The sequence below is a fragment of the Pan troglodytes genome, chromosome 15 (assembly GCF_028858775.2).
Source record: "Pan troglodytes isolate AG18354 chromosome 15, NHGRI_mPanTro3-v2.0_pri, whole genome shotgun sequence".
Lineage (NCBI taxonomy): Eukaryota > Metazoa > Chordata > Mammalia > Primates > Hominidae > Pan > Pan troglodytes.
This window is the reverse complement of record NC_072413.2, coordinates 74265439-74285381: the sequence shown is the minus strand read 5'-3', so window position 1 is coordinate 74285381 and position 19943 is coordinate 74265439. Positions and strand designations below refer to the sequence as shown.

Here is a 19943-nt window from a genome sequence, read left to right as displayed (position 1 = left end):
CAGTGTCCCAGCAACTCTGCAGTTCACCCCAGGAGGTGAGGACCCTCCTTGCTGAGGTCCTATATTGGCATGAGTACTGGACTGAGGGTGCTCTGACCACCGGCCTCAGTTTCTCATCCTATAAAACGGGGAAGTACTCCTTACTTGTTTGAGGTCTCCTCTGTAGCTCTGGTAGAAATGATCTCATAGTTCCACAAAGCATTGCATGGGGCTGAAGTGCAGTACAAGGTCAAAAGCACAGGTATGGCCGGGCACGGTGGCTCACGCCTGTAACCCCAGCACTTTGGGAGGCCGAGGTGGGTGAATCACCTGGGGTCAGGAGTTCGAGACCAGCCTGGCCAACATGGTGAAACCTCGTCTCTACTTAAAAAAAAAAAATTATGAAAATTAGCCAGGTGTGGTGGCACGTGCCTATAATCCCAGTTACTCGGGAGGCTGAGACAGGAGAATTGCTTGAACCTGGGAGACGGAGGTTGCAGTGAGCCAAGATCACGCCACTGCACAACTCCAGCCTGGGCTACAGAGTGAGACTCTGTCTCAGCAACAACAACCACAAAAAGCACAGGCATTAGGGTAAGAAATGGTTCAACTTCCAGTGCCACCATTCAACAGCCGTAAGCCATAGGCTACTCATTTAACTCCCCAGGGCCCATCTTTCTCCTCTGGGGGAATTACAGTATGCACTTCCTTGGGTTGCTGAGCCTGAGAAGGGAAGACAGGAGACAGCGCAGTGCCTGGCTCACCATCATCATCATCATCATCATCATCATCATCATTATCATCATCACAAGCTGAATACCTTTCCGGGAAGTCAGGCTAGAAAACCTACCACCTCACATAGTGTCAAATATCCTTTCAGTAGAATTTAACAAGCATCTCCATTTTCTGAGACACTTGTCCAATTTTCCCCTTGGACTCACATGAGCATAGACACTTTTCAGGAGTTTCCAGACCTGTCAGAGAGAAATGGGGAAGCTGGCCAAGCCCCAGGAGGTAGAGACCAGTGGCTCAGCCCACCCCCACGTGGGTCCCCAGCCCTGGGTGACACGCAGGCAGCTGCATATGCAAGAGACACCAGGACACCAGGCCTCTTGGTTGAGAATCCCTTGGCAACCATTGGCACAGGCTGGGCAATATGAGCTGCTGGTAGTGATGGACAGTGGGCCATTTGCCCAGCAGCCAGGAAGGCCCCCAAGAGAGACACAAACACAAGCCCCTGAGGGGTGGAAGGCACAGCTGCGAGGTCACCCGGCCCAGGCCTAGGCTCTCCCAGCCCTGGAAGCTGCCAAAAACTGGGCATGGGGTCCCGAGGCTGTGCTGGTGCTGGGCCCAGGCGTGGCTGCTCTAGCAGATGGTGGCCTATGCACCCTGGAGCCCTCCCTACGCCCAGGGATGTAAACATATCAAGTATGGAAAAAGCAGCTGGCAAGAAGGGTGCTTTTTTCCCCTGCTCTGTGCAGGGCACAGCCAGAGAAGAAAGCCAAGTGGCCTTCAAAGGTGCAACTGGGTCCTGAAATTGGGAGAGGAGGAGGGAGTCGTGCAGCCCCAACGTCTTCCAAAGCAAACCCCTTTCCTACCCTCCACCCACTTCTACAGCCAAACTCTTGAGTCAGCAAAGTTCTAGATTAGACTGACCTTGTTACCACCAACACTCTTCTCACTCAATGCTTTTGTGTCCACAAATGCCAGCAACACTCACTGTCCATGAACTTTAGCTACAAGAGGAGCTGGTGCTTCCATATGGCTCATCTACTTTAGTCCTTAGAGTAGCCCCACAAGATTGGATTTTATTGTTCCCTTTGCACAGACAAGAAAACTGAAGTGCAAAGAGGCAGATTAACTCGCCAGGGATCCCAAAGCTAAGAAGGAGCAGAGCCAGAATATGAACCCAGATTTGTCCAAGTCCAAAGTCTGGACTTTTACCATCCCCTATGCTGTCCTCAGGCCATCAGCTGCCCATGTGTAGGTTCCTTCACTTCAGCACTGGGACATCATTGCATCTTGAGTTTCTTTCTTTCCTTACCTTTTTTTCCTTAGTTTCAGCAGTGCCCAGCACAGAGCAGGTGTTAAAAACACACTTGGGCATGGCATTCTGAGCGGGTATACAAGAAACCACTGGGCAGCCACAGGCACTCAGGCTGGCACAGAGAGAACGCATGGGTCCCTGAGCACAGATATGATTGCAGTCAGTGGTGGATGCTGGGCATGTGGAGTGAGGGTGCTTTACTCTTAGCCTTTATATCACTAGGGAGGCTTCAGGGAGGAGGTGTCTCAAACATAGAGAAAATGTGATGTGGCATAGGGCTGGGGGGCTGCAGCCTGTGGGTGTGCAGCACAGGCGGGCGATGAGAAGAGGAGGCTGAGTGCAGTAGAGGAATTCACTCAGGGAGACACTCAAGCCCTTGGGACCTGGGATGAGCTGGGCCGTCTAGAGTTACTGCGGGCCAGCGCACCCTCATGGCCCTGACCTCCCCCTTCAGCCACTCCAGTGTTCCTAGAATTAGGTATCCAAGCCCTACTGGTTTAGTGGCAAGATAACATGAGCTATAAGAAGCAACCAGGCTTGAGTTTGAAACTTGTCTTTGCCATTGCCTAGGTCTGCAGCCTCCTCAGGTAGGCTGAGGAGCTACCTGTTCAGAGGTACCTGTTTGTACCTCTGTTCCCTGAGCTACAAACTGGAGATACCACCTACTTCAAAGGCTTGCCGTGGAGATCAGATGCATTAATACGAGAAGAACTTGGCCCAGGACTCTAAACGTGGTCCTTCAGCAATATAAGTTTCCCTTCTCCGTGTGCTTGCCTTCCTTACACACCCCGTCTCCTTTCCCTTGAGGCAGCCAGACAGACGACAACCAATTAAAGCCAGCAGACAACCCCTCCCTTTCTCTCCCCACTCCTGCCCTAACTAATTTGATATTTCAAACTCCAAAAGAATAAGAATTTATCTTCCGTATTTTTCCCACGCAGAGCCAGGCACATGGACATTTATAAAAAGTGTTGCTTGGGGCTGGGCGCAGTGGCTCACGCCTGTAATCCCAGCACTTTGGGAGGCCAAGGTGGGCAGATCACCTGAGGTCAGGAGACCTCCACCAACATGGTGAAACCCTGTTTCTACTAAAAATACAAAAATTAGCTAGGCGTGGTGGCACACAGCTGTAATCCCAGCTACTCGGGAGGCTGAGGCAGGAGAATCCCTTGAACCTGGGAGGCGGAGGTTGCAGTGAGCCAAGATTGAGCCACTGCACTCCAGGCTGGGTGACAGAAAGACTCTGTCTCAAAAAAAAAAAAAAAAAGAAAAAAAGAAAAAGAAAAAGAAAAGAAAGAAAGTGCCGCTTTGTAACAGGTGATGCCTGCATTCCCTATCCTGGCCTTTTGCTGAAGGCAAATCAAAGGCCAAAAGACTTCCCTGTAGGAAGGCAATTGTAGGGAGCAACTAATTCCATCAAAAGGAACTGGAGGGAAGCTGTCATCCTTAGAAGAGAAAGAGGCGATTTCTTACTTTGTTTACAGCCCTCCACCAAGCGTACGTATGTGGCAGTGAGTGATTCCCCTTCCTCTGCCTTTGCTGAGCCCAAACTAGCAGAGAGAAAGAGAGATGTAACCCAAGCTCCAGACACTGATGGTCTTCAGAATCCCTGTCTTTGTAGCCTAGAAGCTTCAACACCCAGGGTCCTGGTTCTCTTTGATGAGTTCTACCATGGGCTCAACCTGGAGAGAGATGGAAGCTCATGGTCACATTCTCGAGGGACCCCCACAGAGAGGGAGGGGATGAGGACAACACTAGGGCACCAGCTCCCATCGTCTCTCTGTCCTAGATGCTGTTGGTGCTCTGCTCAGATCCCTCTGGCCAGTGAAGCTCCCATCCCCAGCTGCTAACAGCTGCAGCCTTCTCCTGAGAATCACCCATGACCCACAGGAGCCCTCATGGGGTCCAGAAGGGCCTAGGAGTCAACTCCCTCCCCACCAGGGCAGCTCTCAGCCAATGACTGATTGACTTGGGGTTGGAACTGACCAGTCTCTGTGCCTCAAGGTGGGACAACTCTGCAGCGTCATTTATGCTCCTGGATAGGCTGAGGCTAGACCTTGGCTGAGTCCACAGCTTTGCTTAGCTTCCTGCCGCCCTATTTTTCCTTCTTCAGTCCCTTACAGGATTCCCCAGAGAGCACTCCCTCAACACAGCTCTTGCCCAGAATGCCCATTTCAGGCTCTGCCCATGGAGACTCTGACCTAAGTTAGTCTCCTCCCCTACCTCTCAGAAGTCTTCCCCAAACAGCCAGGGTGACAATGGAACCCAAGAACAAGGCAATGCCAAACACCACCAGGCAGAGATACTTACATGCTTCCGTCAGATGAAGAAGCACCAGTTATGCAGCAGACTCGCCCACTCTGGGGGAAATTCCAGCCCCTGAACCTGCAATGGCCCCAGAAACCAGAGAGAACAGCATTGGCCTCCTCTGGGTCACTCCCATCTGGAGAACCAGCGCCTTGGTCAAGGCCACCACTCGGGAAGTTGACAGATCCCACGCAATTCACCCTAACATGCTGTCACCCTGCAGCTGAGAACCCAGGGGCCTCTATCAGGAGCAACTACAGTCACATCCAACACACCTCCCCTCCCCAGCATGGGAACTTGAGTGGGCTCCTTATGAAAAGAAAGACCAGACCAGGTGCAGTGGCTCATACCTGTAATCTGAACACTTTGGGAGGCTGAGGTGGGAGAATTGCTTGAGCCCAGGAGTTCAAGACAAGCCTGGGCAAAAAAGTGATGACCTGTCTCTCCAAAAATTAAAAAAATTAGCCAGGCATAGTGGTACATGCCTGTAGTCCCAGCTACTCAAGAAGCCAAGTCAGGAGAATTGCTTGAGCCCAAGAGGTCAATGCTGCAGTCAGCCATGTTCCTACCACTCCACTCCAGCCTGGGCAACAGAGTTAGACCCTCTCTCAAAAGAAAAAAAAAAAAAAGAGAGAGAGAGAGAGACCAAAAACTGGGGACTCTAAGAATGCCAGACAAGATAGAAAAAAAATGTCCCCAAAGAATGCGAATGCTCTAGAGACAAAAAATCTCTCTGTTGGGTCATCTAACTTCGGTGATCTGAGGTTTTCAATGTGACACTGTGGCATAGAGAAAAGGAGGAAGTGCTGAACACTGGAAATCACATCAGGGACTTCTAAACATCTGCTAGCATACCCCAGATGCCCCTTACCCACTGCATTCAGAAGGGAGACTACAGGCTGTGGGAGCCCCTGGACAGAAAGTGAAGCCAGCGGAAAGGCAGAAACCTGATGAACCTGTGTCCACGGAAGATCACGGGCAGATAGAGGATAAACACTTTGTCCCAAACAGTGAGCGCATGCTGGACTCCATCCAAGGTAGGGAGATGTTATAACTCTCCTCAGCAATGTGATTAGCATCCCAAGAGCCAAGGTGGGCGGATTGTGTGGAGATAAAGTTCACAGGACAGTGGGCGAGGAGGCCAGCTTCCCAAGGCGGTAGAATCAGCATCGGCAGGAGACCCCACTGCCCACGTCTCACTCCCTCGATGAGAAAGCCTGGCAGTGGAGTAAGCTTGGGACAGCCCACATGGAGGGATGAACATGTTCGTGTCCCCCAAGGGGTTAAGATGATATTGGTGGTGGGAGAGGTGATGGACTACCAGGTTCAGGTCTCAAGAAAGATGACCTGTGGAAAGAGTATGGTGGGGAAAAACACAAGATGTGAAACACAATGGAATGAAAACATTGTCTACGGGATGGTGAAGGGAGGCTAGAAGGTCAGAAGTAGGGCAGGAGATGGGGCCAGGAAGGTGTGGACGTGATAAGGTAGGGGAAAATGAGCATGTGCTTTCGGAAAGAGTTCCCGGCGACGCAGCCACTTTGAAAGTCTAAACCTGCAGATTAGGTCTGCATTCTCCAACATGGTTCCCGGCTCCTCAGCAGAGATTTTTAGAAACTGACTTATGGAAAAGCAAGGCTGTTAGCAGTTCCAAAGGAAAGCTAAGGCTGATTAACAGAGGGCTGACCTGGCAGAGGCGTCTGTGTTGTCATCTTTACAAGGACACAGGGACTTGGGGAATCAAAGCTAGAGTATCAGGACCTCTCTTTCACATGGGTCTGTGAAGGCGGACACTCAAACCTTTTTAAAGAAAATACATAAAAAGATGAAAACTTTGAAAATGTTGAACTGAGTTCAATATACATGTAAATGATACAAAAGGATATTCATGTGGTTGCCTGTTTGCACTCAGCCCCGTTGCCTATTGTAGAAGGTGACATTCTATGGTACTATTTGCTGCCTGGGTGGCCTTAAGCAAGATCCTTAACCTCAGAGCCTCAGTTTCCTCTTTTGTATAATGGGAAGAATCTTAATACTATCTTTCAGTTGTTCCAAGGATAAGTGAGATAAACTGTAGAAAGTTTCCAGCACAGAACAGGCTCTCAAAAAATGCCTCTTTCCTTCTCCCACACACAGAAGGGTAATACAGGGGAGGCACACTTGAAAAAGTGAAGAACCAGGCAAGCACTAGACAACAAGCTAAGGAAACAAAAAGAAATGTCTTAGGGAAATGTCATGATTAGGTATCGGGTAAGGGTACAGTTAACACAAGGAGAGATTATTGTCTAGGTGAAAACATACAATCTTTCACAATATAGAGCAAAAGAGAGATACTGAAGAATTCTTAAAGCTTTAAAGTCATAATATGGTTCAACCCCAATGTGAAAACTGCTGGTTAAAGAAAATACGAGATTTTAGGGGACAGAGAACAAAGCATGTCCCCAGGCTCAGTATGGAAATGACAAAGACCCAAGATTACCTGGACTGTGAAAGTCCAACTGTTAAGAACCATTCTTCTGGGAAATTTGGGTGGAAGACTATAGGGAAGGCCTGAGATCAAGGGTTCAATATATAAAGGAATCACTTCATAAATTTTATAAAATGGCAAAGACAAGAATGGAAAGGGGCACAGAGACCAATAGAGTTAAGGACTTATGGGAGAATATTTAAGAAATAAGTTAGACACAGTAAAAAGAATTGTCGCACAGCAATTAATGATAAAATCAAGGCCATTTAGTAAAAAATAAGAAAAAATCTTTATAAGGAAGCACATAGGGACCCAGAAAATGGATGAGGGATATTTTGTACTCTGAGGTCTCTTTATTTAGCAAGTCTCCAAATGTAATATTTTTAAATTAATAGAGTATGATAGAGAGAGGGGAAAAAACCAGAAACAGGCAGTAGAATGGGCATGGAGAGAAGTAAGCATGGCATTCAGGAAACAATGTCATTCCTCCAAGGTGTTTTCAGGGGTTTGTTTGGGGCAGCTCAGTTTACATATTATTGCTAACATATTCTCCAGTTCACACCATGAAGTCACCAACCACCACCCCTGACCCATGAGGGAGGGCCTTAAGGGAGGAAACCAAAACCGCTAAGCACAATCAGCCAGGCTTGTGGCATTTCTGGAAACAGCCAAGTCGATACTGGGCTGTGGGGGTTGGCATCTACTTTTGTATCATTTCTCTCATTAGTACATCCATAGCGTGTCAAGTGCCTGCCATGTCCAGGCACAGTGCTGGAAGATGGGCCCACCATGCCCTGCCTACAGAGTCCTTAATTCTGGAGGGGAAACAGACAGGCAAACAGCTGTCATACAACATGATCACTGCCCAGGGGGGCATAGGAGAAGGTCAGGACTGAACAGAACAGTCCTTGGAAGTCATCTGGTCTACCGATTTCTTTTACAGAAGAAGAAACAGAGGCAGAAAGAGATGAAGTGGCTCATAGAAAGCCATCAGGCAGAGGCTTATAGAAGCTAATGTAAAGGCTTGCTCAATATGCTGCTACAAAATCAGTTTTATTTCTGTAAGCACTTTGGTAGCCTCTGAGACAGTGTCCTACGGCATCAGTAGAGTGTCATATTTCAAAGTAATATTTCTGATATTTTTAGCAAATAGATTCCACAGGTTTAATAACAATGCATCCACTTGCCCTCTCTCTGGCCTCATTACCCACCGTAAATGATTAGGCAAATTCATCCCAAAAATAAGTGGGGAAACCGAGGAAGCCAAAGCATGCTTGGCAGATGAGTACAGATGATATCCCAATGAGCATATATCCATTTTCTCCTGAAGTTGGTGTTTCATTCCCATGCGTGTCTTACGGTTGATCCCTAGGCTATATATGGCATATATTGCAAGTTTTAAAATCTTATATAAATGGTATCATCCTGTCTCTAGGAATTTTCTTAACTCCCTTCCCTTAGCCATGCTGCTGACTGCCCCAGTCCACCAAGACTATCCATTAGGTTAACACTGGCTCTGTTTTGAAGCTTCCATCATAAAGGGCAGAGATCCGAGTGAAGATTGTGCCAAAGAAAGACACCACCACCAACCATGTTTCTACTAATTAAGAGTAAAGTCTGAACTTGCGGGGACTCATATCCATCTTGTGGTCTTTTCCTGTGGGCTAAAAGTGGTGCTTGATACCCACTGGTTTCCAAAGGAGAAACAGCATATGGGATTCTAAAGGCAGAAAAACTCAAGAGTCATTACATGAGTGTGTTCTCAATTGAGTGCCCTAGAGTAAATAGTAATTACATGTTCCTTCAAGATTACTCTTAGCCTGAGATGGGGAAAGAAGAGTCATGGATGGCTGACCACAATACTCCTTCCTAATGTGCACACGTGTGCACAAACACCCAGGCTGGTCACAAGTCTGGATTTGGAATTTTCCCCAAGAACCTGATGTTAGTTCTCCAAGTCCCTTGAAATATACAAATGGCACCCCTTAGAGGCATGAGAAATTGCCCATGCTTATTCCTATTCTTCTTTCCTTGCAAAGTACTCCCCAAAGATGCACCATCAAATATGTGGCAAACAAGCAACCCCACTTTAGCTATGCTACGCAGGGAAGAGGAATTGGCCCTGTGCAGAGACGACACTCCAGTGGTTCTGAATGCTTAGGACAGCAAAGACAAGCCATGTTAAATGGAATCCCACCTTCACATCTGGACTGTAGCAGCCCATGGATGTTTTAGGTTATGGACAGCAGATTTCCATGAGAGGAAAAAGGCTTGGCCAGGTCACCCCAAAGCCCAGACAGGCAATGGAAGGATGCTCACTTGGTCATCGGATATGGGAGTGGAGTCCCCTTCAGCAGAGAATTGTAAAGGATGAGAGCATGTTTTAAACCACCTGTAGATGCTTGTGCACACATGTGCACATTAGGGGTATGGTGGTCAGCCATCCGTGACTCAATATAGCATCTTCTGCTATACTGGCAAGCTGTCCGGGGGACTCTGGGAGGAATATAGGAACTTTGAAAGTTTCCTCTTTCTTGGCCTTTCTGGCACCAGGCCCTGCAAAATGATGATAACAGCCAAAATGTCATCATCCTCACCCACAGCAGTGGCTTTGAGGGTTTATTATCCAGCAGGTACTATTCAAGGGACTTACACAGGGCTCCTTTAATTCTCACAACAACTCAATGAAGGAGGTGTTCTTATAACCCATATTTTACAGATGAGGAAACTGAGTGTGAAGTGGAGAGGCTGGGACAGTTGCCCAAGGTCACAACTATTACAATGTGGATAAGGCTCTAGTAGCTTGGTGCTGAAGCCTGCTTTTCACCAAAACTGTTTCATGGAGGTCACCATTAGGGGGAATAATTTAGTCTAAAACTGGCAAGCACTTCCAGTTTTAAAGGAAAGTTTATCCTCTGATTTTTATTTTGCTTCACACCAGTGCTGGGAGACACTCAGAGGAGGTGTCAGCCCCACTCGGCAGGTGAAGGAATTAAGCTACAGTGAAGTTAAGAACTTGCAGAGGTCACCCCGTTTGGCAACTCCCCTCCCAAACCTCAACCGTGCTCCTCACTTCCAACTCTGCTAAAGGACTTTTAGCAAACCTGGAGCCCAGGTGTTGGGCCTCTCCAGACACGTACAAGCCTAGGTGCGACTGCTGGGGTGGAAGACTGGGGAAGGAGGAAAATTAAAGCCACAGAGGTACAAAACTAGGGTCTCTACAAATTAAAGCCAAAATTTAAAATGCAGAGTTTGGAAACTTGTTTTTGAACAAGGAACCCTGACAGTTTTCCACTAACCCCTAGAGGTGCTTATAGACAGGGGAAGGTGAGGACAGAAAACAAACCAAGGAGAATGATGCTAAAGCCACATAGCACAAGAAAAGCCACATCTGGGCCCAAGGCCTTGGATGAGAGGAACACAGGCTGGATAACCTATCTTACTGGTGATATTAGGAGAACAATGGCCCGGGTTCATCATCTAAAAATGTAAACTTGTAGAGCTGGAGAGCCTAAGAGATCTCTCCCAGTGGCTCATTTTATAATTAAGGAAACTGTGGTCCTGAAAGCATGCGCACCTGAATTACCAGCAATCCTGAGGTTGGAACTGGGCTGGACCGCCTGGTACCCGCCTCCTTCCACAGCACACTGGGCCATCCTTCCGACTACCGGAGCCCGCGGGCGGAAGCGGTCTCCAACATTGGGCCTCTTTCCAGTTGACTTTATTTTTTAACTTTTTACTTCAAAATAATGACAGATTCACAGGGAGTAGCAAAGAAAATCTACGAGGAGGCCCTAGGTACCCTTCATTGTGCCTTCCCCCAGCTGACCTGTGTGCATACAAGGTCCACAATTTTAATATAACCCCAGATGCACATGGGATGATAGCTTCCTTCCTGAGACCGACTTAGGAGCAAGCAATCCATTTCTTTCTCATATCTTATCCTACCATTGTTGCCGTAAATCCTAAAACACACACACACACACACACACAGAGCCTAATCAGCAATAATTTTACTCCTGAATATTGCTAGAAAGATCACTAAGCCAAGCTAATCAATTGTCTTAGCCAGCCACTTGTCCCCAAGAGATGCCTAGACTTTTCATTGCTGTCATTTAACCGTCAGCAGCCTGAGTTTTTATCCCCTGTCTTCCAAACGAGAGCAGAAAAACTGTTGTGGGAAGAATCCAGTACCCAAAATGATGTTCATAACTTGACACCTTTCAAAAGCCTTGTCTGTGCTAATGGAAGCAGACACTTTGGAAAGCTTCAGAAGGAAGGTCTTCCTCTCATGTGTACCACCCGGGACCAGAGTGATTAAAGCAAGAGGAGAAGCACAGGGGGCCCTACAGAGTTTGAACAGCCAGAGGAAGCAGGTATGGCTCAGAAAGGGGAGAGGAGAGAGCATGATAAATGAGGGAAATATTCACAGGAGAGATACCAGTTTAGCAATTAAATTTGACATCGACTTAGACAAAGCTTCTTCACTGAACAGAATAAAATTCCTGGGAAGATTTGTGCACATATGATAAAAGACTCATCTCATTTTTTTTTTCCTGGACAGAGGAACATGAAAGCAGGAGAGAGGGACAGAGAGGAGAGAAGGATAGGGGCAAGGACCATGATCAATGAGTCACGAGCTGACCTAGTAGTGAAAGCAGGTGGACATCCATAGCATCAAATCCCTCCTCCTGTGATGAAGTGATTAGAAGTGGCCCCATGAAGAAAGAACTTCTGCAATTCACTCTGCATGTGTTTACTGAACACATACTATGTGCCAGGCACTGCACTAGGCACTGGGGAATTTCAAAGGTGAATAATAAGGAGGCAGAAAGGGAGATAGTGACTACTACTAATTGTACTACTACCATGACTACTACCAACTGCTAGGAGCGGGAGCAGAGGGGAGGGAGTGAGGATATGGGACACTTTGTAAGTTTGGATGGCACTGGGATTCATATTCCAGTCACCTGCTTCAATCAGGAAACAATGGCTTAACAGTGGGCAAAGAAAAGGAAGAGAGAGCATTGCCTGGCAGCGTCGTGAGTCCCTGCATGGGGACAAGGAGTATTGAGGGTCTCAGGACTGCAGACATCCCACGAGAGGACACCTCTTGCAGGAACTCCAGTGATGGAGTTTGGATTCATTTGTCAAGTGATCGTGTTAAGAGGGAGGAGGCCAAAGCAGTCACCAGCTGCCCTATAAAAGCAGCCCTGTTGGTTGCACAGCCAGGACTGGTCTGGCCTGCTCTGTAGGCAGAGCCTAAACTGCCCTCTGAGAATGTGGGGTGGAGGGGGTGCAGCAGTGACTTGGAGACCCAAGAACAAAAGTGCTCACTGGAATGTGAGCCAGGGCAAAGAAACTTGAGAAAATTCTCTTTCTACAGAGGGAAAAGAGTCACAGCTTCCTCTGACTGAGGAGTCATGCCCAAAGCCCAGGTCACATCCTCTGCTCTCCCACAGTGGTTTAAACAGTGCTGTAAGGTCCTGGGTTCTTCTCAGGTTAGAGGGCTTCCTCATGGCATAGCCCACTGGAGGATGAAGCTGCATGTCTTGCTGACACAGAGCTCTGCATGGCCAACTTTCAGGAAAAATATCCCCTCAGTGGAAGGCGTGGGAGCCTGTCTTTAATGGTGTGACATGATGTGTGCAGAAGCGAGTGCTCCGTGCTGAACAAATAAAAGTGTCAACACCTATTGGGCCCAGGGCTAAGCACTTCACGTGCGTTTCATCTTCCCAACAACCCTATGAGGTTGATCCTATTGTTATCCCCATTTTGCAGATGGGAAAAGTGAGACCCTGAGGGGTTTGGTAACTCAAGTCTCATAACTGAGAAAGGTGAGCGCCAGGATTTGAACCCTGGCTGTCTGACTTGGAAGGCGCATGCTTAACTGCAGCTCTCTACTGTCCGTAGAGCACGGGTTAGGGCAAGAGGGCAGGAATTATCAATGATGAGGCAGGCTAACAAAGAGAAATGAAGCATGGACTCTCCTCGGTGGAGCTCCTGGCCTAATGAGGGAGACACAGAAGTTAACAAGCATAGCACAGGGGGTGAATGCAGTCATGGAGGGAGACCAGGCAAGGACCTTGAAAGCCCCAGGAAAAGGGAGAAGGCGCCCCAGAAGAGCTGATCTAGACGTGTTATAGATGCCACCTTGACTTGAAAGGAGAAATACAAGACTCACAGGGCACTGAGCTTGAAGCACTAAAGAAAGAACAGTGCCCAAGTACAGGCGAAATAAAAAGCCAGGGGATGCTATAGAAAAAAAGTTGGCACCCTGGTGCCTCTGCTGACCTCATGAAGCAGGGAAAAAAGGCCCAAGTGAAAGAAATAGAAACTGCTCACTTGGTTGGTGGCAGAAAAAAGGATGTGTGTTCACAGAGCATGCAGAATCCCCTTGTATCAGGGATTCCTGCCCTCCCTTTCCAAGCTGAAGAAGGAAATCTCTCTCCAGGGGAGCCAGGGCCTGTTTCGGCAGCCATATGGCTCTGACTTTCCCTGGAGTAGGAGGGGAGAGAGAGGCCAGAATGCTTGCCTGGACTTAGACTTCTGACCTCAGCTTGGCCTTGACGTTGCTCGACCTTGGCCAAGTTGCTTCTCTGGCTGGAGACCAGAGAGTTCTTCACCTGCCTTTACCTGGGAACAGTGAGCCAGGCGGACTTTGAAGGCCTCACGTGAAGAAAGCCAGCAGGAGAACCAAGGGATTCAGACCCAAACACATCACAGTGGGAAAAGGGTCCTGTGGAGATGTTAATTGGTGTGCTAAAGGGGAAGACTGAGCCCTCCGCACTCCAGGGGCATGACCAAAGTGGGAGAGAATCCATTTCTCTGGCCCCACCAGACGACACAGGAGCTCTCTAGCTGCTAGCAAATTGAGCCATACTCCTGTCTCTATGTTCTCACCTCCGAACTGGAGCAGGAGAAGCGATCTGGGGAGTTGAAGGCACACAGCCCCTCCAGGCCCTTAGCAAGCTGAGGGGTGCATCAGCTGTAGGGGGATTGGAAGGGACACTATTTTCTGAGCAAATCAGCTGACTTCAGCTTCAGAGCTTGCACCACAGTTGCCATTTTTGCTTTGTGGAATGATTCCCCTCTCTCCAGCTCCACACTGCCTTCCACTTTGCAAGCGCAGAAGTTGTACAGAAGCCTGAAAATGCTGATGGCTTAACTGGTTTAATTTTTTTTTCCCAGCAGCCCTGAGGGGTTTTAACTCTTTCCTCCTGCAGAAACCCTGCTTTTGGAGTTGAATGTTTAAACTCTCACTGGGAGACTCATAAATATTCGGAGTCACTCTCTCCCTCTCTGTTTGATTAGGAAATGAGCCTTTAACTCGATGTAATCCCCAAGCCATTAACAAAAAAGCCCTCCACCGCTCCACTATTAGAATTTCACTCTTAACCCACTGAGGATTGAATTAGATTAACATAACTACCCACAATCTGAGTTTATTTTCTGTGCCAGATAGAAATGTGTTTTCAAGAAAGGCGAAAAGGGGGAGGGAAAGCAGGAGGGACAGAAAGAGTGGGAGGATAATGAAATGTAAAAATAGAGATAAGAAAAAGATGGACAGATATACTGTAGAAGTGAAGTGATAGGGAAAAAGCTGCTCATGGTCTTTGGTTTTAAAATCCTGCCAGCTGCCATTTTAATTGATGGGGTATTTGGAGAGGCCTCAACTATGTAAAATCGTTTGAATTAGGGGAGCACTTTCCAGGTATTTGTGATTCCCTCTTCCTGCACCTGAGCCTGCTGCATTCCAAAGCACCTGCTCATTGCCCCCACTGTCCCCAATTTGGGAGGAGGTCAGGACTGGATTCCTATGTGTTCGAGGGCGGTGGGGGGAACCCATAAAACAACAGTGCATGCACACAGGAAACTGCTCATTTACATTCAGAGAAATAAACAATGACAAGGATGGAATGGTTAGATTTTGCAGACATGAAGTCACAGACAGCCCCGTGACCAATTGCATTTAAGAAATCAGTTTGAAAAAAAAAAAAAGAGTTTGATGGGAGCTCAAACCACATAAAATTAATAGTTATTGAAGCAGAAACTAAGTAATCAGAGGCTGTCTCATGCAAATACACTGAAGTTTCCCTGAACTGCATCTCTATAACTAAGCCCGATGGGCCAAACCACACCCTGAACTTGAGGATGAAAGCCAGGCCCTCTATCACACTGTCAGAGAAGCCCCTATCTCACCTGAAAGGATCTACACGTAGCCCAGGGAAGAGGCAGTTTTTAGCTAAATGTCCCAACAAAATATTCTTCTGTCTGACCATTAAGGCTCTGAGAACACAGGACTTGTTCAGGAATGCGGGACTCTCTCCCACTGCATTTAATCCTGACACACTGGGCCTGCACAGTGGGCCAGGCAGGCTCCAGTGTGCAGGTTGGGGAGGGGAGGTAGAATTTGTTCTTGTACTAAAAGGCATTTTTAAAAGCCACACTTTTTCTCAAAAGCCATTGAGATCTGAAAGTCCTAGAAGTTCAGCTTTGCCAATAGCAATCTTCTCTGATTTCTGAATGCAATGTCTCAATCACTTCATTCACTTGAGCTTTAATTAACAATAATCCACCAAATCCCACTTCAGCATTATGGTGAAAAAACCTTAGCAGGACATATTTACCAAAATAGAGGCCCTCATAATAGGAAGAATAATAATGCCATATGTATAAGACACTTTAACTCCTAGTTGGCGTTTGTTCCCCTCTGGAGTTCTTAGACTTCACCGTCTATACTAGATCTTAAATAGTGACATTTACCCCCTTGTACGCCATACTCCTTGTTCTGAATTTCTCCACTACTGAATGCGGTCTTACTGGCTGAACATGGGACGTTTGCCTTCTAATTTCTCATTGCTTCCTGATCCCCACTCTCCCGTCCAAAATAATGAATGAATGGATGAAAGATATTAATAACCCTAAACAAAATACAGCTGAAAACATGGAACCAGAAAAAGGAAAGTTAAAGTTTCAGAAAAGTCTAAATAAAAATGATATCAAATTGCTTCTCTAAACATACGTGTGTATATCCATATTTATTTAACTTTCATCGAGTTAGATTTGCCGGTAAAACTATTTTGTTTGTAATCAATCAAAAATAATACAGGCATATCTGCTTTGTTTAATGCTTTTAAATTGTTGGAAAGATTGTTTCTTTGTAGGATATTGTTCTCCCAAACAAATCAAGGAGTCCTCAGTCATATAGCATATGGTATCCGTTGGATAAATAGAAACTCATGGTTAAAAAAAAAAAAAAAAAGAGGTACATTTAAAAAGTTGTACTTAAGTATAAATTAGGCATCATTACTTTTTTTTTTTTTTTTCAAAATGTAGGGCTACTTTTCCTTTGTAAATTCTATAAAGCAAATCTTCCCAAGTACAGGATTTCGGGTGAATACTATTCAATATCCAGAAACTAAAGTCCCAAACGTTGCACGGGAAGCTCGTGGCAGGTAAGCCCCGTGGACACAGGACTGTGGCCGGGGAGGCTCCATCTACAGCCGCCCGAGGTGCACTCAGAGCCGGCACACTATTCGAATTGTCTGAAACAAGCACAACTTTGACAAACCTCGCGATATTAAGTTTCTTCCTTTGCGAAGGATGCAGAGCAAAGCAGTCAACAGCCCTCCCTCCACACCTGGCTTTGGCCTGGGACTCTTCCTCCCAGTCCCCAGCCAAGTTCCCTTTCAGGATTAAGAAAATACACCAAATGAGGGAGCCAACGACAGCCTGTAAGGCAGGACAAATCCTCAGCTCTCATCTTGACTTCTCAAAGCAAACTTGCTCCGCGGAGGGGAGAGGGAAAGTCATTTACTTTAAGGTGCTATAGAAAACTGGTCATCGGGACTGTGGGGAGTTTCCCTGAACCTGGAAGCTCCCAGGTTGAAACCAAAACTTCCAGGAGCCCCCATCATTACCTGTCCTGTGGGCACTGGGTCTTCTTGGGTAACCTTCCCCAGCTTGCCCTACACCGGAGCTGCCAGCAAATAAAAGTTTTCACGCTGGGCGACATCGCTACCCTGCTGAGCTGCATGTAAACTTTCCCTTGCCCTTCTGATGTACTTACTTTTTTCTCAGTGAAAACAAACAAAAATCAAAGGGAACTCACTGCTTCCAAATGAGTTTGTGTCACCGTCCCACCTAGCCATCCAGAGACCCTCTGACCTTCCTGTGACAGTCTAAGAAAGGCAACGTTTTCCTCTCGGCCACACAGGGATGCTTTAGAGTGCGGAAAACCAGGATGAAAGAACAGGCATGGGGAGATATTTTTATCCATTGAGAGAGAGAGAGAGAGAGAGTGAGAAAGGGGACAGAAAAGGACCCGCAGAGTCTGGGGAGGAGAAAGGGAGAAGTCGGGTTACTCACATGTTGGGGGCTGGCGTGGAGGACGAGGACTGGGCTGGGGTGGAATGTGCGGCCCCTCAGGTGCTTTCAGTTGCTGATAACTCGTTGCTCCGCTCCTCCGGTACCAGCTGACAGTCCCCTGTCTGTGTCTCTTTGTGACTAAGGACACAGTACTCCCAACCTATAAATAGATCCCGACTCCGTGATTGATATAACAGGCAGCTGACAAAAAAAAAAAAAGTCTCACAACCATAACCAGGTCTTAAACAAACAGCAAAAAGCTCTAGACTTTCAACTCCACCGAGCCCCATACAGACTCCACAGCCACTGATGGACGCAGGAAAGTGTGGAAGAAAAATACACCATGAAGGGGAGGAGGAACTGGGGGAGGGCAAGTGAAAAGGGGGGATGTGTAAGACAATGACTTCTCTAGTGGTGTGCGGCCGTCACTTGGGGTCACAGGGGAGCTGGTGACTGATGGTCGGCAGAAAGCAAGGGGAGGAGCCAGGGCAGGAGGTCCTGACCTGGAGAAGGAGAGCCGCCCCCCTCCGGATCCTGAGCCCGTGGCCCTGTCAGGGCCCGAGTCAAAGTCCTGACTTGGGAGCATTCGTCAGCTCAAGTGCTTTCCACGAAAGTTTCCATTCCTCCTGCCAAATTAGGAGGCAGGGAGGGAACTCAGCTTTCCCAGCTCAGGGGCCAGGCAGGCTTCCTGGGGGCCATGCAGAAGGCTCCTGGAGGGTGAGAGAGGAAGTGCAGGTGCCTGGTGAGGCCAGGTCTTTGAAGAGGCCAAGAGATGGCGTTCCCAACAGAAGAACGGCCTGAAGTTGAAAGGCCTTGGGGGTGTTAATGTCTCTGCTTTCTCCAGAAAGATTTCTTAGGACATCAAGTCGTCTGAAAAGATTTCCTTTTTGGAGAACAAGCCCCGCTCTTTGGGGTACCAGAGGGTCTCTAAGAAGCACTGCCTGTCCCAGTTTCTACAAAGTTGGGGCCGCCTCTCTGGGATAGGCCAGTCCAGCTCTGAAAGCTGAGCCAAGGGGCTGTTTCTGGAAGTTGGAAGAATCATGGTGAAACGGCACAAGTATGGGCTGTTCAACAATTAACCAGGTGAGCATGCATTACCCCAGGGGGCTTCCCATCTGCCATCTGGAGACCCACTTGCTTTGACTACACAGGGTCACCTGTCTTGATTTTCTGGATTTCTTGTGCATGCTAAATGAGGCAGAATTTCAGGTGAGTTTCCCCTTCAGGAGGGGTCATAGGATGAGCCCCTTGCTGATGTGGATAAGGGACAGGTACTTCATAATCCCTAAAACTTCCTGATCCCCAATTTTTAAAAGAAATGAAGTTGAACCTCCTCTTCATGTTAGATCTAATCCTTTACTCTCCAGGTTATCAGAAACTGTGAGGATGGGGTGGTATCTAAGCTGCTGAAGTCAAAAACCTATTAAACGTGTAGGGCCTCCAATCTTTCCACCAGTAGCCTGCCATTGCAATATGAGCTCCAAGAAGGTAAAGACTATGTGTTTGTCTCATTCATCATCACATCCCCATAATACCTGATCTGTAGCAAGACCCTCCTGAGTATGGATTGATTGACTGACTAATTGAATGAAAGAGTGATACTTAAGATACTGTCATTTGAGCCACTCCTTTGGACTAAGTAAGATACTCTCTAGAAATGTCTGTATCGTAAGAGTGTCCCTAGGAAGGCCCAGAACTGGGAGTGAGACTTCAGGCAGATATAGTCAAACTGCTGTATTTTCACTCACAGTTTTATCTGAGAACCACTGCCCTTCTGAGTACCAGGCCAGTGATGCCAGTGGTCAGCCACCAGGCACTCCTGTCTACTCAGGCCTGGCCACACACAGGGTTCCCTGCAAGTTTAGTTGCTGGAAAAGCAGATAACCCTGCAGAGACAGGGCTCTAGAGAGACTCCCATTCTGATGACTGGGGCTATAGCCACTTACACGCACATTCACCACCAGGCTCCTTCCCAGGGAAAAACCTTTCTCTTCTGATGCAAACTGAGGACTTCCCTCCGTGATTTGCTTTCTCCTCCAACTCTTACCGAGCCCTCGCTGATCTCTGGCAGACATCCTGCAGCCCCTCCTAGGGCTTCCACAGCCCCCTAGCACAGCACCCTGTCTGTAGGAAGGGGTCAGTGTTTGGGTTGAACCCAGCCACCCCTCTCCCTAGGAAGCCCCTGTGGCACCTTTGTTTCGGCTTTTTATCTCAAGGTCGACCTCCGTATCATCTCACAGTCTCGTTCTCAACTCTGCCAACTGAACCAAGCCTTGGTGTCTGCCCCCTTGAAGCTGGCCTGGGGGCAGCAGGGGTCTGTTGGGACCAGCTGATAACCAGCGGCATTTCTCTCTGCTCACAGGGGCTCTCTCGAATGGCAGGTCATCATCTTAGGAGACCCCAGGCTTTTGCTTGCAGGAGACTCATCATGGCCTCACTTTCTCATCATAAAACCTCTCCAGCTTCAAGGGCCAGGCCCGCTAGTCCACTCGGAGCAGATGCACATCCGGACACACACCTCTGAGCCTGTCAGATGGGGCTGTTAAGCACAGGCTCTGGACCGGAACTTCCTGGGTTGAAATCTTGCCTCTTCCGCTTATTATTGGGAAACTCTAGAAAAATTCCTTAGTATGTCTGTGCTTCAGTTTCCTCATCTGCAATGTGGGAATTCTAAGTGTCTATCTCATAGGATTGTCATGAGGACAAAATGACTCAACACAAAAGGATGCTTAGAACAATGCCTGGCCCATCCAGTGTCCTACCTACCTGAGC

General features: G+C 47.8%; 1 protein-coding gene across 2 annotated transcripts in view; it reads right to left on the bottom strand.

The window, feature by feature from the left end:
• ESRRB (estrogen related receptor beta) overlaps positions 1–17261 on the bottom strand; it is a 190088-nt gene extending 172827 nt beyond the window's left edge. The window contains exon 1 of one of the 2 annotated variants that reach the window (XM_024348811.3): positions 17172–17261. In XM_024348811.3, the coding sequence (XP_024204579.1) occupies positions 17172–17173 (2 nt within the window). In that variant the 5' untranslated portion in view covers positions 17174–17261. The remainder of the gene's footprint in view (positions 1–17171) is intronic. The other variant, XM_054666160.2, reaches the window with a different exon arrangement.
• Between the last annotated feature and the right edge of the window lie 2682 nt (positions 17262–19943).